At 30.5% G+C, this 26,329-nt stretch overlaps 3 protein-coding genes across 4 annotated transcripts; 1 reads left to right on the top strand and 2 right to left on the bottom strand.

Annotated features, from left to right (window-relative positions):
* Nucleotides 1-267: 267 nt before the first annotated feature.
* Nucleotides 268-11,725, top strand: LOC131663865 (synaptotagmin-2-like). Of its 2 annotated transcripts, XR_009301884.1 has the most exons (12): nucleotides 268-580; nucleotides 1,478-1,622; nucleotides 2,233-2,346; nucleotides 2,525-2,613; nucleotides 2,709-2,837; nucleotides 2,918-3,115; nucleotides 5,648-5,800; nucleotides 5,923-6,043; nucleotides 6,318-6,490; nucleotides 6,579-6,811; nucleotides 10,573-11,357; nucleotides 11,436-11,525. XR_009301884.1 is itself a non-coding variant. In XM_058934586.1 (11 exons), the coding sequence occupies exons 2-10, from the start codon at nucleotides 1,481-1,483 to the stop codon at nucleotides 6,786-6,788; spliced, it is 1,329 nt and encodes a 442-aa protein (XP_058790569.1). In that variant the 5' UTR covers nucleotides 268-580; nucleotides 1,478-1,480; the 3' UTR covers nucleotides 6,789-6,811; nucleotides 10,573-11,725. The 2 variants fall into 2 exon arrangements, 1 of the variants encoding a protein (XP_058790569.1); XM_058934586.1 differs by having other exon boundaries at nucleotides 10,573-11,725.
* Nucleotides 10,547-12,561, bottom strand: LOC131665910 (uncharacterized). Its single transcript, XM_058938159.1, has 4 exons — nucleotides 12,307-12,561; nucleotides 11,757-11,969; nucleotides 11,445-11,639; nucleotides 10,547-10,753 (listed from the first exon to the last, which is right to left on the bottom strand). Exons 1-4 carry the CDS (start codon nucleotides 12,406-12,408, stop codon nucleotides 10,547-10,549), a joined length of 717 nt encoding a protein of 238 aa, XP_058794142.1. The 5' UTR covers nucleotides 12,409-12,561.
* A 250-nt stretch (nucleotides 12,562-12,811) lies between these two features.
* LOC131663859 (carboxylic ester hydrolase-like) lies at nucleotides 12,812-18,894 on the bottom strand. Its single transcript, XM_058934573.1, has 8 exons — nucleotides 18,470-18,894; nucleotides 17,558-17,856; nucleotides 17,179-17,378; nucleotides 16,632-16,828; nucleotides 15,284-15,449; nucleotides 15,002-15,192; nucleotides 14,637-14,923; nucleotides 12,812-14,159 (listed from the first exon to the last, which is right to left on the bottom strand). The coding sequence occupies exons 1-8, from the start codon at nucleotides 18,659-18,661 to the stop codon at nucleotides 13,940-13,942; spliced, it is 1,752 nt and encodes a 583-aa protein (XP_058790556.1). The 5' UTR covers nucleotides 18,662-18,894; the 3' UTR covers nucleotides 12,812-13,939.
* Between the last annotated feature and the right edge of the window lie 7,435 nt (nucleotides 18,895-26,329).

Genomic DNA, 26,329 nt, shown 5'->3' with positions numbered 1-26,329 from the left:
ATGTATTTTAGCAGAATCTGTAGCGCGCATGATTGAAACACATGCCGTTAAAAGCTTTCATGGAAAGGAATGAATAATGCTAAAAACAACCGATGTATGCAGAAGCTGCCGTGCACTTATTCTTGTACCATTCGCGTTATAATTGCATTAAACATTGTAAAGCGCAACATGTGTAGGTGGCGACGACGACGTCGAACGTCTTTGCGTCTTAGCGTCGCTGTAGTTTCAGCTTTAGTATTCGTTCCACCTCCATCGCAGTAATACGGATCACGTGCGGCGACAGGAAACTAAACATACGCGAGACTGCACCTTGCGCTCTTTGCTTCATAGTCATTTGCATTTCAAAGCGTGAACATAAATGTAGACGCGTGGCGTAATACCTCTTTTTTTAATTTAGCTTTAAAAATCTTGAGTTGGCTAGCCGCTGTGTACAAAACACACGAAATAATTGGCAAATTCTAGATTCCAACAATAACATCTACTGGACATTCGTGCAAAGTGATTGTGCTCGCGTAACGGACGATGCTCATTGCTTCCTTACGGAAGTTATTTTTCATCAGTAAGATTTCCACGTAGTCGAGTGAGTATATTTTCAATCACCGTGTCATACTTTTCTGCTTCTAACAATCTTTTGTTCAATTGTTTCTTTTGCGTATAACATTGTATATGCAGTATTAGATTCTAAAAACTTTCAATGCTCTATAAGCTTTTTTCTGTTATCTACGACTTTGAATAGTGCAAGAATTGGAATCATGTTAAAAAAAGTTTTTTCGAATAGATTTAATAAAATAATTAGAATTTTCATTCATTTATTAATTATAGTTTTTGAAAAGTATAGAATTCCAAAAATTATGCTAGCATAAGTATACTTACTTTCTTTATAAATAAAACATAGCACTTCTGGAAATACATGCACAGTTTTTTCAATAAAAGATCAATAACCAAAATAATAAATTTTCAAGTGAAGGGAAAAAACTTCAACTGTAAAGCTAACATATTGAATCATGTAAAATTCTTGGTTTTAGTGACACAAGAGCGACATATGAGAAAAGCTCATATAGGTTTACGGCCTCGTGAAACAGTTTGTGAAACGGGCGGAAACGTACGAAGTATGATAAAACATTATCGGTTCACGTTCGTGTGTATACCGATGGCATAAATTGGCATCTTACTGATATTTTCATGAATAAAACTACTTTTAATACAACTTTGTTCCAAGTTTAAATGTAATTTTTCAGTTTTCTTTTTCTAATGCAAAACCAGATTTTAAATTTTTTTCTGAATAATCTGTGTTACCACCAATTCTATTTGCGTTAAGCTAGAAAAATAGATCATAACAAAATCAGCTGAGGTTACAGATGTATTTATAAAATGTAATATTTTTCATAGATATTAAGTGGTGTTTCAAATGTTATGCTAACAATTTTTATAATATTCATCTTTGTTCAACATTAACAAAATCAACATTTTATTCTAGTGAATGGTGAACGACAAACTCTTTGGCCCCATGGGCCAAATAATAATATATGGCATTATTTCCATAGTAGTAATAATAGCGATATTGGTGATCGCGTGCTTTGTCACTCCAGGATGCATTGGATATGAATGTGTAAGGCCAAGAAGTAAGAAACTATAGGCCTATAATATACTACTTCTACATGTTTAGATATTTTAAAGATTAAATAATTCTTTTTTTATAACGGTATAAGTTTTTAATTATTTGCTCAACACTTCGTATAGTTACATTCGAATTTACAGTTTTTACTAAAAATCATCCATATTTATACCTGTGGTTTCCTGGAAAAAATTCATAAGTCTTTGTTTTTAAACGTGAAATTAACGATAATTTTGAAATCCTTAAAGAATATTCTTACAGGCAGACTTAGCCTTATAGCGTTGAGTTGTTTAAACCCTTCAAGATACAGCGGTATGCACAAACGGATAAGTCCGTGATCGAAAAATTTTTTACTCAACGAAATTTATTAAATATATCTTGAAAATATGATTCCAGTTGTTTTGGAAAGCCACAAGTACTTTTCTGAAAAATAAAAACGTGTGGAATTCGTTAATTCGAGAAATAATAGGAAATAAAAGATGTATAAAACTCTCGATCTAGTTATTCATTTTATTTCAACGTTAAAAATAATTGGCGAATAAATCATTCACGATTTCATGTATTACAATTGCAAGTAAGATGTAAACATTAATATGGATATAAAATTTTTATTTTAGAAAAATCAAAAAGAGCGCCAACGCTAAATAAAAATAAAGCTATCGATGACGTAAAAAATAATTATACAAGCTACAGATCATGGCGTTTAGGTAGTTTGTATGATACAAATAATGGTAAGTGCCTATTTATGAAATTAAAAAAATTAATGTTTATACTCACGTTTTCAATGAAATAAAAATGTGATTAAGAGGGAAACACTGGATAATTAATTAAAAGAAAGAGATAGAATTAAAGAAGTAGAATTAAAAATCTTCATTGGTTAACTAAAATAGCAATTTATTTCACAATTAGGAACGATCCACGAACATTCAATATCACCAAGAGATTCAATAAATTCAGTTAACAGCCAATTTGAATCAATAGATACTTCATCCGTTGTGGTAAGTTTCAAATCTAATCCATGATTCTACTATTATTTATTTAATAATTCACCGTTTTTAATAACAATTATTTTTATCACTTAAATATATTCAAGAATCTTGTAAATCCTTCTGGAGGAAAAAAAGGCAAAGAAAAACCTTTTCCTACCGAACTAACTTTGAGTCTCAGATTTTTGCCTTATTGTGAAGGAGTTACGTCATCGAAATTAGTAATTGGAATTGAGGTATAGTATAAAAATCGTTAAACAGTATTAAATACTTGCAAAAATATTTGTGTAATTGGGCTATTTTGAAACATTTGAAGGCAGTATCTGGGCTACCTCCAAAACAGTATAACTGTACATTAGATCCATACGTAAAATTAAACATAACTAAACAGTCTTGGACACATAAAAAGAAGCGAGAAATGTACAGTTTCACTACTAAAAGTGTTAAGCAAACAGCTAATCCAATATTTAAAGAATCGTTTGTAATATCAGGCATATCTACTCAAGAAATTAAGGTATTGTAATGAGCTATAGATATTAATTTCACCTCGCCTCACTTACCATTCTAAATGACATTTTATATCATCGACAAAGACGTATTTTGCGAGCAAATTACAGATTATACTAGCTTTCATTAAACAATCTTCTATTTTAAAAGTTCTAAAAATTTTAATTTGAATTTAAATGGAATCGAACATTCGGAATCCAGTACTAACTAAACCAGTTCGTTTACTTTTATTGTATAGTAAAACCATTGGCACGTAAATTAAACTGGCCAGTTTTTAACATTTAGTTTTATCATTATCATTCAATAAATATTTTTACTTTTTCGCTACTTCTATTAATTCCAATCAAGAGAAATTATTCGTAAGTTATAATTATTTTAAAAAATCAACCCACTACAAATCCTTTCGAGCACGATTTTATGTCATAATTTTATCACCGACGTTTCGGGAATCTAATTCATTCCCATCTTCACGGGCTATGATTTAATATACAATGTGAATTTTGGTATCATTTCAAAAATACACAAACTGAATTTAGCTACTATCGAATATATAGTATTGGTATTGAAATATGGTGGATTGAATTTATGACATTGAATTTATATTTCAATACCAATACTATATGTTCGATAGTAGCTAATTTCAGCTCGAGTATTTTTATTGATAATATGTAATAACATGAAAAATAGACATGTGGTTTTATATATATCCTTAAATGTCATTAATTTCTAAACGACATACGTATAATAAACAAGTATTTTCGATTTGAATTGTCTACTCGTATTATGTATTATACTGAATACACTTCAACAATAGTTTTTAGAAGACTACATTTCATTTTATTCGGCAGTATGTTATTCTAATAAACTTTTGGCTCACAATTATTTGAATCTTCAAATATTTCGAGCTTGTTTTTGCCAAATAAGAGCCAAATAAATTTAATAATAATCATGGCAATATTGTTATTATATTTTTATTCACAATAACATTATTTACTATTTGTATAAATGGGCTTTTCTGTGATCGTGAGTGAGATTACCATAATTGAGTGGCTGTTGTACTCGTCCTCGGTTCGCAAGCTCGTATTGACCCATTAATGAGTTAACGCCTAACTAGACACATATTGTACACCTCTTGTCCAGCGTTCATAATTGTTGCATTTCGAGGCGAAAAAACTCGCAATAGGTATATTTTTATAGTTTGAAGTGTACTCTTTATGGTGGTACTATTCAAATTATCAAAGAACTTTATTTTTGTGATGAAAAATATTGTTTAAACCAAAAACTATTATAAAAGATAATTTTTTTTTTAAATTGCGTTTTCAAAGACTAATGAACTTTGAACTGGTCTAGATCATGGACGCGATATTGGAATCTAAAGGATATGAGGTGTCGAAGTCAATTTGACCAATAAGACATTTCAAAATGGCATCCGAAGTGCAAAATTTTTTCCGAAACATTCATGAATTTCTTTCTCAGATACGAAGCACTTTACCAAAAAATTTCGTAAACAAAAATTGCTTAAAATTGATCAAAGAATATACCTGAATTTTTCTAGAAGTTACGATCAACTTTTTTGATTTTACAAATTGTCAATTTTTTATAAATTGCTAAAAATCTTTCGAATCGTTTCAAAAAAAAAATGTATGCATACTCCAAGGTCTATTTTAAACACTTTTTGTACTTGGTAATTTTTTCATGCAATGCTTTGTTTCCATGAAAAAAAATCCAAAATCTTATAATCGGGCAAATAAAAAGTGATTATATAGAATTTTTTCGTCGGAAACAAAGCACTTTGCGAAAAAATTACTAAGAACAAAAAGTGATTATAATCGGTCAAGGAGTATATCTTAATTTTTTTTAAAACAATTCGAGGGATTTTTGCAATTTGCAAAATCAAAAGTTGATACTAACTTTTCAAAATAAATTCAGGTGTATTTTTTCATCAATTCTAAGCAATCTTGCTTTTAAGAAATTTTTTGGTAAAGTGCTTAGTTTTCGAGACAAAAATTCAAAAATATTACGATAAAAATTTTGCGCTTCGAGTGCCATTTTGAAATGTCGAATTGGTCAAACTGACTTCGAGACCTCATATTCTTTAAATTCAGACATTGCATCCGCAATGTAGACTGCTTCGAAGTTGATTCCAAGCCAATAAATATTTGAAACCTCGATTTAAAAGAAAAATTATCTTCGACAATAGTGATGTTTTTATTTTGAACAACATTTTTCAGCACAAATGTGAAGTTCTTTAATAATTTGAATCGTATCACCAAAAACAACATACTGCAAACTACAAGAATACACCTATTGTGATTTTTATCGCCTCAAAATGCAATAGCTGTAAGCGCTGAAAGAGAGGTGTACAAAATGTGTCGGGCTAAACGTTAATGGGTTAATTCATACTGTAATACCTTAGGTCACAAATTACTCATTTTACGTTTTTGTTACACAATGTACCGTTATAAAACTTTTTAAATTTCGTTAAACTCACACAAGACTAATCTTCGTTAGCTTTCTTATACCAAATAATATTTTTCAGGAATGGATTTTGAATTTTGAGGTTCATGATCACGACCGTTATGCAAATCATACAAAGTTATGCGAGTTACAAGTACTATTGAAAGATATGAAAAAGATATATTTCAGTCCTGAAACGCATCTATTCAACTTTCACATGAAACAGTCTAAAGAGGTTTTTTTATAAATATTTATGCACATGTTAATTGTTACGGATAATCAATTATTGACATTGCTGATAACGAAATAATGATAAGAATAATTATAGCTCTAATTACACATGTTATTTATTTTTAGGAATACGGAAGCATATTACTTGGTATGAGTTATCTACCGACAGCACAACGCTTAACAATAAACGTTATGAAACTACGTAATGTCAAGTTCATGCCTACTATTCCTAATATACACGAATTTAGTAAGTACAGTGAGCATATAAAAAATTATAATCAATGAAGAATAAAATTCTAAAAGTAGCCTTAGTTTTCTGTAACAAAGTTGAAAAAAGAAATTTATAAATATATATTTTTATCAATTAGAAGAAGCCTTCATGCGTAACATATTCTTGTTTACATAAATTCATTAGACAAAAGCTAATTAGAGAACATTAATCATACATTATTCAATTTAATATCAAATTTCTATGACACATTTTATAGAATATTACAGGTAACAACTATATCTGATTACAGATCCATATGTAAGGATATTAATGTTAAACGGTAAAACTGGCAGAAGGATGAAAAAGAAAAAAACGAAATGTATAACTGGTATACAAAATATTGAATTTAATGAAACACTAACCTTTGATTTACCTATTCATCAAATCGATAGTATACAATTTCTAGTTATTTTATGCAGCAAAGTAAAACATTTATTTTAATAATGAAATTAATTTTCATCGAACGTGTTTAATAATAAGTGCTATGTGAATTTTTGCTTACTTTTTTCAGCTTACCCAAGAAGATAAAAGTTCAGCCATGATGAACGAAGTACCAAGTGATAGTGAAGATTCAATTAGTTCATTTCAAAAACCAAAAGATATTTGTTTGGGTAAAGTTGCTTTTGGAAAAGGCGTTCGTGGTGTAACAGAACGACTTCATTGGTTCTCTACTTTACAAAATCCTAGAAAACTCGTCACAGTATGGCATTCGTTAAAATAATGGAATACCAGCATATTGAAACAGTATGCACATTTTTTTCTTTTCGGAATTTCTCAATAACGCTTGATTTTTGATTAATTTGAAAAAACTCTATTATGTAAATGGATACAGTGCCGCTCACGCACTTTTACCCCCCCACGGGCAAAATCAGTCTAACTTCAAAGTTTTATATCTCTGGTAGAAATTAACGTACAGAGACGCGCGTGGGTGCGTTTGAAAGGTCTTTCGGAGAGCTTTCAAATGATATGACTCACGGTTGCCATCGATTGTTTTTTTAAATTTTGCAACAATTATGCAAAATTGAAAATTCTGAAATTTTTTTATTATTTTTGACAATTAGCCAATTTTGGAAAAAAAATCGTACGAAAATTTGAAGTACACCATTTTTTAGCTATTACCAAGCCCTATCTGAATCACTCATCAAAAATTTATTTTCGTCAAATATGACGCGCGCACGGGCATTTTTTCCTGGAAGTGACAGTTTTTTTCAACATTTTTTATCTCCGTCAAATTGTAATAATCGAAAAAAATTTATAGGAGAAAAAATGTTTGTTTTTTCACGTAGAATACTGCAATAATTATTTTTTTGGTTTTTCGAAAAATTTTTTTTTTCGGTTTTTTTCAATTTTTTTTTCTCACAGTCGGTACGCTAAAAAGATGAGAAACCACAAAAAAAAATTTTTTTCCACCCATTCAATAATACTACATAACAAGTATCGTAAATTACATAAAAAAAAAATCTTTTTTTTTTCGACCTTGAAAAATAATTTAAACCGAAAAAAAAAATTATTCGAAAAACCAAAAAAAAAATTATTGCAGTATTCTACGTAAAACAACAAACATTTTTTCTCCTATAAATTTTTTTCGATTATTACAATTTGACGGAGATAAAAAATGTTGAAAAAAACTGTCACTTCCAGGAAAAAATGCCCGTGGGCGCGTCATATTTGACGAAAATAAATTTTTGATGAGTGATTCAGATAGGGCTTGGTAATAGCTAAAAAATGGTGTACTTCAAATTTTCGTACGATTTTTTTTCCAAAATTGGCTAATTGTCAAAAATAATAAAAAAATTTCAGAATTTTCAATTTTGAATAATTGTTGCAAAATTTAAAAAAACAATCGATGGCAACCGTGAGTCATATCATTTAAAAGCTCTCCGAAAGACCTTTCAAACGCACCCACGCGCGTCTCTGTACGTTAATTTCTACCAGAGATATAAAACTTTGAAGTTAGACTGATTTTGCCCGTGGGGGGGTAAAAGTGCGTGAGCGGCACTGTATACTTATGTATTCCTGGTCACGATCATGAACTTGATATCTATTACATAGACCGATAAAATTAGATCGACCTGATCCAGAAACTAGAGTATATATTCTACAAAATTAATAATCGAGGAAATTGATAGTTTTCAATTTCCCCTTTAATTCAGGATCTTCATCGAGTCAGAATTCAAACAACGTAAATTCTTAGATGCCGACGTTTCTCTCACTATACAACAATAGTATAAAAATTACATTTCTCACCATCAAAATACATGTATATTATTCAACTAAGCGAGAAAAAATTGACAAATAATCATCTTCTTTCATGGACAATGCCTCAATCATACATACAGTGAGTTTTATTTCAGTGCTTTGCGTTTTGCGTTGTGTACTCTTGATTTATTGAATTTGCTTATATTATAATTTTGTTATATTTGAGTTTTGAATAGTTTTTAATTTGTATTTAATTTTACAACAATTAATCTACTTAAGACATTGTCCAAGAAAGAAAAGGATTATATGTCAATTCTTTCTTGCTTAATTGAATTATTATATACATGTAATTTTGATGATAAGAAATATAATTTTTACATTACTATTGTATAGTGAGAGTTGAAAAATTGATGGTATTTTGTTTGTATTGTTGCTTTTAGCCTTGAGAAGCGAGGTAAATAAAATCTCCGAAACGTCGGCATCTAAGAATTTACATAATTTGAATTTATTGACTCGATAAAGATCCTGAATAAAAGAAGAAATTGATAGTTTTTAATTTCCTCGGTTAATTATTAATTTTCTAACATTAAAATTTCTAGCATTAAAGTCGCTCAAATGAGTAAAGTTTCACATACAGAGTATATATTTCCGAAGGTCTTTGGTACGTTGAATCCGAATCCGAGATCCAAATCTCTCGATTAGCTCTGATTTTTTATATGTTCTAACCTAAAAGTGTAAAAACAGTGTTTTTTGTCTATTTATGAGGTTATGTAACACCGAATTTTATTTTTTTCTTAAAAACTATACATTTTATCTTAAAAGATTTTATCTTAGAAGTCTTGCTCTTTCAAATGCCGTTGAGTTTGCTTAAATACCTTTTTTTTTGTTTAGATTTCGCATTTTGAAAGTTTGGAAAAACGAGTATTTATTAAGTCATGTCAGGACAAATGTCTATGATATCCATATATATCTAAACCTTAGAAAAAATTATAAAAATTGTAATATACAAACCCTCAAACTTCAAACCCAGAATTTCTAAACCCACAAACCCCAAATTAAAATTTAACGGAGTTTCAAATTCAGAAATTGGAATAAAAACGAATGGATTGCACATCACAATTCTTGACCCATTCGGCTCTATTCCGATTTCTGAACTTGAAACTCTCTTAAATTTTAGCTTGGAGTTTTCGGGTTTGAAATTTATGAGTTTGGGATTTGTGGATTTGAGGTTAGGGGTTTGTATGTTACAATTTTTATAACTATTTCTAAGGCAAATTTATAAAATTTATAACTATTTCTAATTTTTAAATACATACTTGGATATCATATAGACATCTGTCCTCACATCTTAATACATACCCGTTTTTCCAAACTTTCAAAATGCGATATCGAAGATATTTGAGCAAACTCAACAGCATTTTTAAGAGTATGGTTTCTACTTTAAGATAACATTTATAGTTTTTTAAGCACAAAATAAAATTGGTGAACCATAACCTCAAAAATAGGCAAAAAAAACACTGTTTTTGTACTTTTAGGCTAGAATATCTCGAAAACGAAAGCTAATTGAGAGATTTGAACCTGGGATTCAGATTCAACGTACTAAAAATCTTCAGAAATATATATTCTAGATTCTAGGTAAAAATCTTGTCAATCTATGTTATTAATAGTTTTTACGTAATTAATGATACAATCACAATTCATAAGCCGTGACTGTATTTATATGTAGATTATTTGTAAAAAATTCAGATGATTCTGGAATTATAAATAATGAATGATAATTCATTTAAATCCATATAATGGACTTGAAAAATCTGATACCTCTTTTTTTATCGTGGTTTCAATAGAAGAAAATGAAAATATATTTAAATTGAAATTATAGTATTGTATTTCAATCTTAAGTACACCCGTATGAACATACACACTCGTGCACGCGTACACACATGCACGCACACACACAGTTGATTAATGATAAATGTATATGTGCGCGATCGTATGTGTAAATATACGATTCAATTCTCTTGAAGCATAAGAATTGTTAAAAATAGCCAAAAGTGATTTAACGTTTCCTTAAAAACGAAATCCGAATTTCAGAGAAGAAGTTTGTAAATATATTCATGTAATATACACATGTAAAATATAAAATAGTTATATGAAAACATTGATTTTGCAACTTGTGGTGATCATTTTTATTGAACAGCGTTGGTTGTTAGTAAATTTTATTACAATCATTTGGTAAATGAACGAATGATATAACTTATTGCAACTTTTTTCATTAATTTGTCAATTTTTATTTTCTTTCATTTTAGTATCCAGTACTGACAGAAACATAAACGCCGCTGAAACATTTTCGTCGCCAGTATTATCAAAGACTACTTTTTCATCAATTATCCAATTTCTATAAAATATTTCAGAAATTAATAAGTATTCACAGTGATATGCCAATTTTTGATGCTCATTGGAAGTGAAAATTCCAGCAACAACTGGTATCTACAATATATATTAAGAATTGTAATCACTGTTTCATAATTTCACCTTTTTAATGACTACTTTATACAAGATCAGAAATCCAACAGTTATTAAATGTGAATTTTATAAATGTAAAAATGCTAATTTTCTTTCTCTAATTGATGATTGATCGAGTTGCAAATTAACTGCCATTCTATAAAATATGTACGATAATACAGTGAAAGAATAGTAACGATAACTCGAATAATATTAAACACCGTTGAATGGGCGGTACGTATAATTATTCGTATTAATTGTTAGACCAATATTCCATTAAAACTCGTCTCAGTATTCCAGAGGTATTTGATATTGACAGTACTACAATAAAATTTAAGAAAGAAGATATAATTATATTAGTTATGAATTAATTAACGGTTTCTTTTCAATGCTCTGTGCGTGGGGACTTGCTCGAGGAGTATGCCGAAAATCTCATCGCACACATATTGTATCGAAAAATAATGTTAGATACAAATGCGGGGAAGCTCAGTTCGCTCAGATGCATACATCCACATGAGGTTGAAGTTATATTCATGTAAAAGGAACGAAATGTACAATTTGAAGCACATGGCATGAAGGACATTGTCGAGTAAGCTCTTATTAATTGTTTCAATGAAAACGAGATCTTATGGAAGGTATGGCTTGGTTAAATTTATATCGAGATTAGGTTAAATACCTGCATATTCGAAGCTACCAAACCGCAAGCCTTAAGTAGAGCACTGTCAACACCTTTGATTTTAAAGGATGGATGTATCGACAGCACATATATTCGAAGATAAGCATTCTGTCCGAATGTTTGATAGGCATCAGCTTGCGAGATTAATGAGTTCTTTAATTGCATAATGGCTTTTAAAGGTTCTCCTTCGTATACCTAAATTTGATTGTAAGCTTAGCAAAAATGATCAAATCAATAATATTCTAAATAACAATGGCACTGACATCTATAAAAAAATAAGCTTTTTCAACGACTAGTGCTAAACAAAATTACCTGTACACGATTGAAAGTATCACTTTTTTCAATTGAGCTATCGATTCGTGTTATGGCTACTCCAATCACGCGGCCAGATTTTGCACTAACGGCTACTAAGCTACAGGTATCCTTCATCCATGTCCTTATGAAATTTAAGTAACTAGCCACCGATGCACTGTCATCTAATAACTTGCTTGATTTACACAGTGGTTCCTCCGCAAAAAAATGATGCTAATACATAAATAACCTGATTTGATAAAAGTATAAATTCACACGTTCGGTATACTACAGCCATTTCAAAGCTATCGCCATTACGCAACTTCATTTAATGTTCGTGCTTTTTGCATAAATTCTATGATACACTTTTCTGGTCACTTATAAAATTCAAATTATTGATAAAAGTACAATTGTTTAGAATAATTATACTTCTAACCTTCAGGTTTCCACTATTGCCAAACTAGACACGTAAGCTACTTTTAGTTTCCTTTTGCGATAATTTATTAATTATATATTGTAAATACTTTCATATAAATACTAGTATATGATTTTCCTATTATGATAAAATAACCTTTATAAGAGTTATAACTTCGTCGTAGTGGCTTTCATGGAGATCCATTACTTTAAATTTTGCATTTGAATACCAAATAATGGTTTCGGTTCCACTCAACATTGTGTATTTTTATTAATTATTAATATCAAACGTCTTCAACATTTTAGAGTTTCAAAGATTTTTTGTAAGATTTAATTTGTTCATAGTTTATAGTTTATTAGAAAAACGAGAAATTGTAAAACTGCAGTTAATAAACACAACCAAGTCAAGTATTGATTAAACAAATGGATTGCTAACGTCACTTTTTATCATATAATTTTTAGACGACGTACAAAAGATTAGACAATACGAAATGAATCGTAGAATTTCTTGATAAAACAATCAAAACTAAAAGTATTTGATATTAATGAGAAGTTCATAACAAATTTTAAATTGTCTGCATGTACTTCAGTACACAAAATATTTATTCAAGATCTGACCGCATAATAACTTATTCTTTTAATAAAGAAAACGATTTGTTTTATTGGTTTCATAACGTTTAAAATTATCTAAGGCTATTTTAAAGTAATTTAAAATTTACAAGGTTATTTCATGGTTGTTTAAAGATATTTTAGATATGTCAATGGATGAAACTGGATAAAGGACCTAATACAGGAGAGAGAGAGAGAGAGAGAGAGAGAGAGAGAGAGAGAGAGAGAGAGAGAGAGAGAGGGAGGGAGCAACTGACAGAAGTCGATATGGTGCACTTACAATTCGTTAGTTCAAATTTTTTTACAATATTAGAAAGTACAATGAAATACTGAACATAAAAGATATGTTTACAGAAAAATTAGTCTTATTCAATTTCAACTGTCATAATTCATGAATCTATGTTAACAAATAAAGTTTTATTTCTTTAAAAATATCAGTTCTAGAGTCGCAGTAGTAGAGGATGCACTAGTTTTATTTAGGTTTGCGTTAATACAATTTAAATCAGTAAGTGTAGGAAGAATATATGAATAATCTTTACCATTAATTTTTATTATATAAATAGCTCATGATAATTTATGCTTGTTCTATTCATCATTAGCTGGACAGCCAATTATTGAATTAAAAACTCTTTTAATCAACATGCACTAATGATCTTTTCCTGCAATTATTGCGAAGTAATTACTTGTTTGAAAAATAACTGTTGCAAGAACCAGTAAAGTCGAAGTAGTAATATGTATTGAGCACCCTTATTTATTTCTCTTGGAAAAATGTAATTTATCACTCTGCAATCTAGGCTAATGGTTAAACATAATAAGTATGTCAATATATAACACGTCCTGATCTTACCTAATTATAAAAATGTATTCAAGAGAATAAAATAAATTAAGAGATATGCCTCAAAGTAATAATAAAATTCAAAAGAAATGTATGGCCATTTTTAGTATTTTCTTATGAAATTGTAACATTCATTTCAGAAAAAACTAAATGTTGAAAATAACAAGCTATCTACAAAGAAAACTTATTACTATTTCACTTTAAAGTTCCCGCATTAAAAATGAATTTGAATAATAAACTCATTCAATGGATAACAAAAATATTAGACATTTGTTAATTAAACATAAAAGTACGAGAAACCCTCAAGATTATTTTAATATTGAAGGTCTATTAATTAGGAAATATTTTATAATTCATCTTTGATGGGTCTACGGTAATTATACACAGCGCCTGCTATATCACGAATGGAAGGCATCAATTCACTCCAGAACTTCACTCTATCTAGGAAAAGTTCTTTTGACATGAATAGTTTATCCGAACCACCAATATTCAAGTACTCTAACGATGGTGTTTGCACTGGTTTCCACTTTACCGGGATATCAAGAGAGATTTCAGGTGTGGGATTCCTAAAACAAAAAACATACAAATAATTTATAACGTTTGAAGATTTGCGGTCAATATCACAGTCAACAAATGTAATTTTCTGCTCAGACTGCAATAAAAACACGTTCTTACGGGTGCGTGTGTATGTTTATCAATGTTTTCTACATCGGGTTTACATACAATTTACGATAGCATCCTTGAATTTAAGTAAGCGTTTGTCACGCTGTATTTATAATTTGTTGTAAAAAAAGCCATAATTATCTGTATTAGTGCAAATAACGAAGAAATATAATGAAAAAAACTCGTTACTTTTCCAAAGTACGGTATTGCATTACTTTATCGTAAGCGTGAAACAGATTATACGTATCTAGTTGTATAGTGTGCTCTATATTTTATGAAAAATTTATTTGATGAAATAGTACAACTTGAGTTTACGAAATAATACATGTAAAAAAGTATGTTTCATCATAGCAGACGTGCCTCCGTCATTACATACTTACCCAGTTTTAGCGAAATTAAACCAAAGCGTTGTCACAATATCTATTACTCGGTGGTCCTCTTTACTCAAAGGTGTATCTTGGAAAAGTTGTTCACCAACTGGAAAGAGATATTGCAATTCATCGGCATGCGAGACCCCATAATCTTCTTTTTCGTCGCCGAAAATTTTGCTGAATGATGCACTCCCTCTATATGCAAAGTAATAGTAGTAAACAGGCGAAGAAAACATTTCTAAATGGTCTCGCACTGCCTCGTCAGCGGCAATAGAAAACCAAGCATCTGAATACATCTAGAAAAGTGTTAACATATGTTGTTTAGAATATAAAAATGGGGACAGCACTGCTTTGTTAAATTTATCTAATCGTACATCAGTCAATTCAGCTTTTGTGGCCTTGTCTATAGGCTTATTTCCAAAATAAAATTTACGAATCATTTTCGACGCGTTATCACGATTTTCTGGTGGACAGGTATCTTCGTACAACAAACTGATAGGTGCCAATTGTTCAAATTCTTGGTCGAGCCTTTTTGACAACTGACCATTGTGTAATCCGAAAAGACCTGTTTTTAACAAAAACTTTCTATATAGCAGAATCACGTGTAGCCAAGTGTGTCTACTTAATGGAATCTATAATTTTTATTGGCCTTATACCTGCAGTTCTAATAGCACCTTCATGAGAAGTTACGCCAGTCATCCAATGAATATCGCTAAGTTTTCCTTGCTTCAAAGAAATTGCTGGGTCTTCTTTTAAAAAAGCTCCTGGGTGATCAGGTTCTATTACAGGTCTGAAAGGTATCATTGGACAGTAGTCGAAAACCTATAATTGAAGTTTCAATATATATAATTTTTAGAAATGGCTATAACTATTGGAACTAATGATTTAACTATTTATTGTTGTATGTGTTTATTGATCTAATCTTATAAAATATTAATTTTCTTCTTTTATTTGTAAAATTTTCAAAATGAGAAAGAAAACAGAAAAAAGTTACGATTAATTTACAAATTATTTGTAATATGTAAGCATGATCTTTAAATACCGTGACATACATTTATATAGGAAAGCACGCTGCTTGCGTATGTTATGATTTGTTAATTAACAATTATCTCCATGCGAACGTTCGCTCGCATAACCCAGTAAGATATCCGTCAGTTTTTCTATGAGCGCCTACATACGTAGGTGCTAGTAACGGATATGAATTAGTCAATTCGCATATATATGCTATTCAATTAGCTACAGGTGCTTTGAAAGACCTTCCACAAGAAGTATCTAAACAAACACGATTCTGTTTTTTGCCTCAATCAACATCGCGAATTCTCTTCATAACGATAAATGCATGGGTGACGAGACGAGCAATAACAGTTACTCAATATTTTACGCAATGTGTTACGGGTTAATACGCGAGCGTCGCGATCATTATATACGACTACTTGAGAAGAAATCTGCACCTTACACGGCAAAGCAGTCTATTGCCTCGAGTTGTTATTTTCATGCCTTAAAAATCAAGGACAATATTTTATTTCTCCTTACTCGAATGAAACAACTTAGCAGTTAAAATTACCCATTTTAAATCATCGTTTCTGAAACCATTTATAAAAGTATACCAGTAACGAAGTATTGAAAAAAACAGTCTTAATACCCGACCTAAATCCACTAATTTTAAACGAATTATTACAATTAAATCAATAGCAAAAGAAAAATAGTACATAATACAATTCATCTTGAGAATGAATATTTATAAACCGATGCTAGTCAGCGTTGCGAGTTCCCCATCTGCTTGTACGCCAACTCATCCGAAACGTACAAAAACCAGTTTCCACTTTAATCTGTAATTGGTGCTGCTTTGTAAATGTTTTTGCGATCGGCACATTTTGCATTGCTACACGTGTGTCTGATTGGCCATGCGGAAACTCAGTTTATTCCGTTATATAAATTGAAAGACGTCAGGAGTGCTGCTCTGACGAGAACTAATTGATTCAAAGTTTTGCATATTGACATTACCTGGAATGCGCGATCAGTGCCAATCAATGCAGTCGCATCTTTAGTACGTAGGCAGGCTATAAGTTTCTTTGAGTCGCCTTTGGGACAACCTAATAATTCGCCTACTCGTTGAGCTTTCTTCTTAGCCAGTCCCGGTCTGGTTAAAGCCCAAGGACATAGAGCAGTACCGCTCTGAGATATTCCACGCTGAAACAGTTCTTGATAAACAAAATAACTGTATTTTAGATATTATTCAAACATCTTCGTCAATATTTTCTAGTACAATTTTCACAACGCCGGCAGATTTCGAGACTTTTAATTTACTTGCTTGACTGGTTTTCATTAACATCAGTCCAGTGCTGTCTTTTTTCCAAATAATATTTTTTCCAATAATAATTTTATTGTAACTATTTATCTGTTATCGGATGATCGTTATTTACATCTACGCAACGAAGCTCCAACTTAACAATTTTTTTTGTGCACATTATTCCTTAGCATTAAATATATTCAGCGGTATTAAAAGTACATTGAATACTTTATTTGAAACTTTTTTTAAAATGAATGTTACCTTTCGACAAGGGGCTGATCATATGATAATGAACGGCAACGCCTCCAGCACTTTCTCCAAAAAGGGTAACACGATTTGGGTCTCCATTGAAATGGATAATATTTTCGTGAACCCAACGAATAGCTTGAGCTTGATCTTTCATTCCTTGATTTCCTGGTGATATGAGGTCTTCGGTGCTCAGGAATCCAAGTGGCCCTAGTCTATCAAATCATTTCATTGTTTTTATTAAATAACTTTCATTTTTTGGCTTAACTAACATTATTTAAATGAAAATAGAAATCTCTGAACAATGTATTCATGAATCACTTATTTTCAATTTTGTATTTATGAGTCATTTTCATAGTAAAACTTTTGTTTGATAATTTTGATTAAAATTTACCTATAATTAATTGTGACTAATATAACATCGTGATCCAACAAAAATTTTGGATTATAAAAATCCGAATGACCGGCACCTGTTACCCAACCACCGCCATGGAACCAAACCATCACAGGATAATTTATCTGATTCTGCGGCTCGATTGTAGATGGCAAACTTGGAGTGTAAACATTAAGGTACAAACAATCTTCAACGCCGACTATTTCCTCTTGATGTGTATAAATATTTCGTTGCGTACAGATTTCAGCATCTTCTTTGGCAGCTCGAATTCCAGTCCATGAAGCTGCCGGTTTTGGAGGCTGTAATATTATGCTACGTTTTAGTTAGTTGAATACCAAGATAAATGCTTGGTTATTTTCATCTGCAAGAATAGAGCTTCGGAATACATTATTGGCAAAGAATTTCATTGATTTTCAAATTAAAGATTTACTTGATATTGGTAATGAAATTACAATATCTGATAAGAGACTTGCAATTGAATTTGCACAAATTAATCGGATTAAAAATTACGTTGCCATATTGTACCGTATTGAGCAGTGCGTCACGAACAAGGAAGTAATTGAAATAATTAGATCCTTTGATTCGGTAACAATACAAGTTTTACATAATAACAATAAACTATATTTGGATTTTCAAATACATCCTTTATTTTTCTATGTTATAAAATTTTTAATATAATTTGTGCATATTTTGTATTTTACTTTTTCTTCACCAAAAAAATTTCAATTTAGCATTATTTTTATTTCAACCATCGACGATCATTTTGATTGCAATATAGAAAATTTATTTGCTCCGTAAAAAATATTATTAATTTTATAATTTCTACTTGTATCTTAGGAAAGTGCGATTTACGTGAAATTAAACATTATTGCGCCTAGTAGAAACACATATATTATAATTGCATATGATTACCTCGAATCGAAGTTCACCCAATGGAGGTAATGCATAAGGTATTCCTTTAAAACTAATAAACTCTTTCCCTTTTCGACTTTTCATAAAAGTACCTTCCAGAGTACCATTCTTTACGTTTGCAATGGGTTTCCATGCTATTACTGAATTGACCAGTAAAATTATGGCGAACGTGTGAATTAGTAGTTTTCCCATTGAACAAAAATTTGACTCACAAGTACAAAACACAGGGCTTATACAATTTTAACAACATGCGACGTTTCACTCTTGTTATCACCGTATTAAAAAAATACTTGCAAAACTTGTAGGCCTGATGGAGTTATTTATTTTTATAAAATTATTGATATTCGAAAAATACTGTGGAGGTATATAATTATGATTTGCACTGCGTGCAAGTCATACACAAGTGTGGTCTGCAGCGTGCACACTTCGCGATGTCAGAAATATGACTGCGCCTGGCTTCCAGGCAAACTAGCTTTCGCGTAATGCATTTTGCACAATAATTTCTATATTAAATTTTTTTTCATTAAATTGTTTCAAATTTAATGCGGAACGAGCCCTTAATTTTTTAGGTGCATGGTCGATTGGGATCATTGTTTAAATAATGCGAGAATATGTGAAAAATAGGTGTTTTCGCTATATCTCAGGCAAATATTAAAGCAGTAAATAATCATTCAATCCATTTTTTTCTGTTGGAAATCCACGCCAAATGATATGTTGATCTTCAAAATCGGTCATTAAGATATTAGTTATTAACAAAAAACCATTAAAAATTCCTCATTTTTCATTAATTTTTTTATTTACACTAAACAAAAACATTTAAACATAAGCACTGAAAAATGATGTGCTTTAGTCGAAAAAATATGTGTCTTTCTTTTTTCATCAAAATTTCGCATATTCAATGAACAATGACATTATTTACCCAATAAGGGCTTAGTTGTAAATAGCTATAATTTACACAAAAAAAACTCGTACGATGATTCTTGTCATGCCATTCGATTTGTCTTGATTTATTCTATCAGAATCTTTAATGGCAATTTGACATTTTTAATTTTTATTTATGCAAAATTGATGCCAATTAGTCAACACTTTTAGAAGACGTATAAAATTATTTATCTTTGCCGAACTTTCTTCATAGAATTTGGTAATACTTACTCTTCAATTACATGTCAATTAATGTACAATTTGAAACCAGAATGGGCTCTCTAGCTTTATTAGAATCGAAGTTACAAATTCATTTATAAAAAATCCCAGCGCTTTGAATTATTAATATTAAGAGATGAAACTAATTTCAACAAATAGCTTAAACATCAAACTTACATATCAACTACTTTTAAACGATCCAATTGTTTATTTATTCATAAAATTTATTCCAAAATCACGACACCTCCTCAAGGTAGCGCGCTGGACCAGTGGTGGGGGGAATGTGCACCAAACCTAAACGAGTCGCTTCAAATCATTCGCGCCAGAAAAATTTACGTTAATTTACAGTTTTATAGTTTAAAATGCGCATGCGCATTATGTTACATAAAAAATATGATATTCAAGAAAACCATGATATTCAATGAATTCATTAACTATTTATAATCATTTGGTGTTAATGTAATGTCATTCAATTCTCATGAATCTTTTACACTCGTAAAAACGTTTACAAATGACTATTTGTTTATAAACAATTGAATTTTAGTAAACGATCGATTTTTGCGACAATTTTATATGACAGTAAAAGCTGAATTCAAGAAATGAAAAGGTTGATAAAAAAGCAGCCTTTTCTAAAAAATTAATCGTTAGTAATTAAAGTTTTCGAGTATGCATATTGTTATTATTTTTGGAAGCTACCCCTTTAAAAAAATTATTCAAATCGGATAAGTAGTTACCGAATTAACGTAAATTTTTCTGGCGCGAATGATTTGAAGTGACTCGTTTAGGTTTGCTGCACATTCCCCCCACCAGTGATAAGAATCCGATGACGCTACAAAAAATTTCATTTTCACGAAATCGTATCACATCTATATAGTTTATACAGCTATGACCGAGATGCTATGGGAATGCCGGCTGTGAATCTTGATCATAGTTATATAAACAATATAGATACGATACAAGTTCATGAAAATAAAATTTTTTGTAGTGTCATCAGATTCTCATCACTGCCCCAGCCACTGGTCCAGCGCGCTGCCTTGAGGAGGCGTCGAGACTATGGAATAAATTTTATGTATAAATAAACAATTGGATCGTTTAAAAGTAGTTGATATGAAATTTTGGTGTTTAAACTATTTGTTGAAATTAGTTTCGTCTCTTAATATTAATAATTCAAAGCGCTGGGATTTTTTATAAATGAATTTGTAACTTTGCTTCTAATAAAGCTAGAGAGCCTATTCTGGTTTAAAATTGTACTTTAATTGATATGTAATTGAAGAGTAAGTATTACCAAATTCTATGAAGAAAGTTCGGCAAAGATAAATAATTTTATACGTCTTCTAAAAGTGTTGACTAATTGGCATCAATTTTGCATAAATAAAAATTAAAAATGTCAAATTGCCATTAAAGATTCTGATAGAATAATACAAGACAAATCGAATGGCATGTCAAGAATCATCGTACGAGGTTTTTTCGTGTAAATTTTAGCTATTTACAACTAAGCCCTTTTTGCGTAAATGTCATTGTTCATTGAATATGCGAAATTCCGATGAAAAAAAAATACATATTTCCGCGACCAAAGTGCATCATTTTCCAGTGTTTATGTTTAAATGTTTTTATTTAGGGCAAATGAAAAAATTAATGAAAAATGAGAAATTTTTAATGGTTTTTTGTTAATAACTAATATCTTAATGACCGATTTTGAAGATCAACATATCATTCGGCGTGGATTTCCAACAGAAAAAAATGGATTGAATGATTTTTTACTGCTCTAATATTTGCCTGAGATATAGCGAAAACACCTATTTTTCACATATTCTCGCATTATTTAAACAATGATCCCAATCGCCCATGCACCTAAAAAATTAAAGGCTTGTTCCACATCTTATTTTTTAAACAGTTTCATGAAAAAAAATTTAATACAGGAATTATCACCAGATTCGAAACTAGATTGCCTTTAGTACTAGGAAAGCTAATGCACCTGTTGCGATAAACTCATGCTGTCAACCTTAAAAATCTGTTAAAGCACCATACTAATATTTGCTTGCCTTTGTTTTCTATGCCATCTACATTCACTTGCACATTTTAAAAATTATTAGTTAAAACAGTTAAATGACATGATATAATATTTTTTATGAAGCAAGAAAAGTTTATTTCTAAAGCTATATGCTGCCGAAAATAATTTCATATTTACCTTTAGTTTTTGAATAAGACATTTTAATATCCGATATTTCGTGGACAAATGAAGCAAGAATCATCAGCTTTTGTTTGCAAACATTTCTCATGATGGAGAAATGTTTGAAAACAAGTGCTCATGTTAGTTATTTCTCCATCATAATGGAGAAATGTTTGCAAACAAGAGCTCATGTTAGTCATTTTGCTTAATGCCGGAGCAATAATCAAAATCAATTATCAAAAGCCGGCAAACAGACGAATATTCGATTTCACGTACGTATTCGTATATTTGCCAGCAATTTGTTTAATGCCAGATAACGCTTATTACTTACGACATATATAAAAAGCTTTGTAAATATATACAGATTTTCATCTTTTACGTGTACCTTGTATTTTGCAATTGTTTTTAAAATTAAAACAGTATTCATTGAAAGCAGCCTTTAAAGTTAATTCTTATACCAATCACTAAATTAAGTTTATTTTTTATTTGTATTATGCGAACAAAAAAGGTGAGTAATAGAAGATTCTTTTTTATACAGTTCAATTAGCCAGTTTGGGCCGTCACTCGAGAACAGATAAAACGGAATTCTGCCATATGTTCAACAATATAGAAGAGATAATAGCATTACTTTTATGCAGCTTAGCATGAAGCGATTCATGCAAGATCAATTCAAAAAAACATTCTATTGTAAAGGGCACATCTTTTTCTACGAAGGCAGGTACTTTTTGTTTTTGAAACAATAGAACACATAATTATAGATTAAAGAAGCATGTACTTTTTTCAACCGGGGTCATACGACAGAGTAATACGATACTTGCAGTAACAGAAGCAAATGAACATTTTTGAGCACAAATGAGTAGTTTTGACGCCAAATAAACTGTGGATGCATGCACGCACGGTTTTAGTCGTGCTGAGTTTTAACGAGCATGGAGTACGTTTGAATATCAGTGCAGAAATTATACACGCACATGCTGCGACCCATGATCATTGCACATTAGTTACGTCAAATTTTAATGTATAGTTCAGTTTTAGTCAGATTTCTGTTACAAACTAGATTTTCACCATGCACTTTTAAATCATGAAGTTTTTTCATTTTATCGCCTTCAAACGCTGCTATATCTAACACTTTAGCGTCAATGACTTAATTATACTAGAAAATATTTTTATGTGAAGCTTTCAATGTTCATTAGAATAGTAAATCTCCAATGCCTCAAATGCTTGATATTCTCGTTGTTCTTTCTAAGTCAGAAAAAATATGCATTCAAAATAAACAAAGAAACAAACTTAAATAATGAGCTACTCAAAAATGCAACATAAAATGGATAATAATAATAATGTAGTAACCATAAGTGTAAAGTATCACAAATATTTATAGAATTTTTTTCTATTATTTTTACGTAGCTGCAACCGCTTATTAATTATTTTTTTAGATTTATTAGTATAATTAAAAAGATTTGAATATGAAATTTGCTATGATTTCTCAGTTTCCATATTAATCACTTGATTATTGTATACAAATTTATTTAAATCAATAAAAGTATTCACATTTGTCAATGCATATAACATTTTTTATTATACGTACGATTGCCAATAATCATAAATTTTATGTGAAGAAGGCGTAGCCAGTAATGCTACCTTTTTCTCATAAACATGCAACACTTACGAAGTCGAGAGCGAATATCTTGACGTAACTTGGCCCACTTTCATAATGTACAAAAAAAAAGTTTAAAATATGCTCGCACACATTCAAATTATTATTTTACAACGGTACAACATTTTACATGTTGTTTTCATTTAAAAAGATAAAATACCTGATGAAGACCACAGTCCAGAAAATGTATTCTTAACGATTAAAGTGATGCTTTTTATAAGTAGGTGCTAATATCAACAACTATGATAAGATTATAAAATGTTGGTGCAATAATCTACATAACGACGGTAAAACGTAGTAGCAGCTTTTTATAAAAAATATTCTAATATTTCTATTCTAATAGATTAAATTGCATATGTTCTCCAACGGTACGCACAAAAAACAAGTATTCTTAATTATCGGAAGAATAAAATAGATTTTAAGTTTTTCTATGATTCCTGATCATAGTGAATTCGACACTTCATTGTTGTTCGCACTGTCCAGATTAATATTTCCTAGGAGAAGTTTTTACTTTTCTGTAGTATATACATTAATAAAAAATTATAAAATTATAAATTTTTTATAATTATAAAAAATTATAATTAATAAAAAAATGAAGAGTTATTATCGCAGACGAGTGAGCGAGTGTACTTCGGACAGAATGATACAACATTTCAAATTCTATACATCTTCCAAATGTAAATATATGAATAATGTAAATAATTTGTACATGTACAATAGAACAGAATGTTGAAAATGCATCTACTACACGAGCCCAAATTAAAAGTAACATGAAAACAAACATTTTCTCTATTTGATACGTGTTAAATATTCAAATCTTCAAAATTGTTTCCTTTTTGAAATAATTTATTAAAAGTCAACTAATTTATATAATGATATCTATCATAGTATGACTTCTATCTTTTTCACATAATATAGTTTCTTTGCTTTAAGACAATGTGCATTGTACATTTGAATATTTATTTGTTAAGCTATTTTTCTTTTACAATCACGCATATAAACATTAATATCAATAACTGGTAACAACAAGGAACTAACTTGTAGGTATAATAAATTTCATATGATATTATACCGTCCGAGTAGTCAATAGTAAGCTGCTATATTTTCCAGCAGATGTCGCACATAATAGTTTAGAAGTTCAAGAAATTAATGTAAGCATGTCAAAGTCAAATCCGTGTTGAGGACGTCAGCGTTTTTGTTGAATATCGGTCTAATAAGTACGAATAGCAAAAAACCTTCTATTTTGTATCAATAACTCGCTTGTTTATGAGCCCATAAAAAGCCCATTCTTTGGACTATAAATAAGTAAGAAATGAATCATCAAACTCACTACTTAGAATGATAATCTTAATTTATATATTCACTGTCATAATAATATGTGAATACCAGAAAACGAACTTGAAAAGTATTCCCTAATGTTAATAACAGAAAGGATAAATGAGAAAGAATGATAAGAAGAATTCTATAGTTGAATGAAAATTGTTTTATGCAGTATTGATTTTTATAAATGACAGAATGATCTTTAATTTGATTTTTTCCTACACGATGAAACATTACTTCTGAATTATTAGATTGAATGAGTAAACAAATAGTTATTATAATAATTTTCTAATGATTGATTAAAACGCGAGTTAGATTTTATTTGTACGACGATATACATACACATTTGCCACATTTTCTTATTTTCTCGTATAAGCGTCATATAACTTGCTAAGCGTAAAAATAGCAATAAAACTCGGTGCGTATATTAATAGCGGAAACATGTTTTCTATGGTATTTGTAATTTTGGAGCAGTGTATTATTGGTGATGGAGTGGTTTTTTCGAGGGAAAAGTGGACCTAGTCTAGATATTCGAAAAGTTCCCGCACAGAAAATGCAATGCGGGCGTTGCCTAGACCAAGTTTTCCCATGTACAAAGCACACGTACACACTTGCACTTGAATCTTTTCTAAGCAGGCGCACGCACGTAGAACTGCTCGCAATGTAATTGGACGTTCTAAGGGGAAGGAGACAGCCATCTTTTCCGATGGGCGTGGTGGTGCTGATGAGCACAAGGGTAACTCACCCTTCAATAAAATGTCGAAAAATTTTCTTTCCTGTCGTCTACATCTCCCCAAACCACTCGTACTACTTTCAGATTTTTCTTCTTACAATTTATTCGTCGACGCCGCACATCGCCACTTTTTCTTTCTACAATGAACATGCCGATTGCTCTGATCAATAAATGCCAATAAAATGTATAAACAGCATCAAGGCTTCTTTTGGCTAATAGAATAGTATTCACTGCAGATGCAGTACAGTACTTGTTCATTAATTTATAATAAACTGTATTCTTAATTAAGTTTCTATTACCCATTCCCTTTCCTCTAATCACGCTTGCTTCTTTTCTTTCACTACTTTTGAAGCTTGGGACCTACTACTACTCCACGCATTTAGGAACTGTCGAAATAGCTCTACAGCAATCAGCTTTTTTTTAAATCCAAATGGCATGGAATTTATTTTCCCGGTTAATATAACCAAATACGCAAATAAAATCTATATATTCTAGCTGAATCTCTGGAAGTGTTATAAAATAAAGGGCATATGGACAATGTCTGTGGTAAAATATTCAATTGTGACATTGTAACGAAATTGTCAAACCAATATTTTAATATAATTAAAGTAATTATTGCTAGTAAAATGTTTAGATTGCTTTCATTAGAATAGACCGTCAATGAGAAATGCGATAAGAAACTGGCCTCTGAAAAAGATTTTAAGCCTTTCAAAGACATTTGCACTTATTGAAATAAGTTTCTTTCTTACAAAATGCAGTGCGCTGGATGATGCAACGCGAGTGGTACCACGGCATTGCTGCGGTACTGAGCGTACAAATGTCCGATGCAACGTGGAGGGCAGAGCT

The sequence above is a fragment of the Phymastichus coffea genome, unplaced genomic scaffold (assembly GCF_024137745.1).
Source record: "Phymastichus coffea isolate CEN01 unplaced genomic scaffold, Cenicafe_Pcof_1.1 PCOF00003, whole genome shotgun sequence".
Classification (NCBI taxonomy): domain Eukaryota; kingdom Metazoa; phylum Arthropoda; class Insecta; order Hymenoptera; family Eulophidae; genus Phymastichus; species Phymastichus coffea.
This window is presented reverse-complemented; position numbering and strand designations above follow the sequence as displayed.

Bases quoted from the DNA above. Each gene is read 5' to 3' on its own strand.
- LOC131665910 (XM_058938159.1), bottom strand. From the start codon at position 12,408: ATGTTGAGTGGAACCGAAACCATTATTTGGTATTCAAATGCAAAATTT. The intron at 11,970-12,306 runs GTTATTTTATCA...TTTATGTATTAG, and splicing joins AAGTTATAACTCTTATAAAG to CATCATTTTTTTGCGGAGGA. The intron at 11,640-11,756 runs GTAATTTTGTTT...AATCAAATTTAG, and splicing joins ATACTTTCAATCGTGTACAG to GTATACGAAGGAGAACCTTT.
- LOC131663865 (XM_058934586.1), top strand. From the start codon at position 1,481: ATGGTGAACGACAAACTCTTTGGCCCCATGGGCCAAATAATAATATAT. The intron at 2,614-2,708 runs GTAAGTTTCAAA...AATATATTCAAG, and splicing joins TAGATACTTCATCCGTTGTG to AATCTTGTAAATCCTTCTGG. The intron at 2,838-2,917 runs GTATAGTATAAA...AAACATTTGAAG, and splicing joins AATTAGTAATTGGAATTGAG to GCAGTATCTGGGCTACCTCC.
- LOC131663859 (XM_058934573.1), bottom strand. From the start codon at position 18,661: ATGGGAAAACTACTAATTCACACGTTCGCCATAATTTTACTGGTCAAT. The intron at 15,450-16,631 runs GTAATGTCAATA...CTTCAATTATAG, and splicing joins GCACTGATCGCGCATTCCAG to GTTTTCGACTACTGTCCAAT. The intron at 15,193-15,283 runs GTATAAGGCCAA...TGTTAAAAACAG, and splicing joins AGGTGCTATTAGAACTGCAG to GTCTTTTCGGATTACACAAT.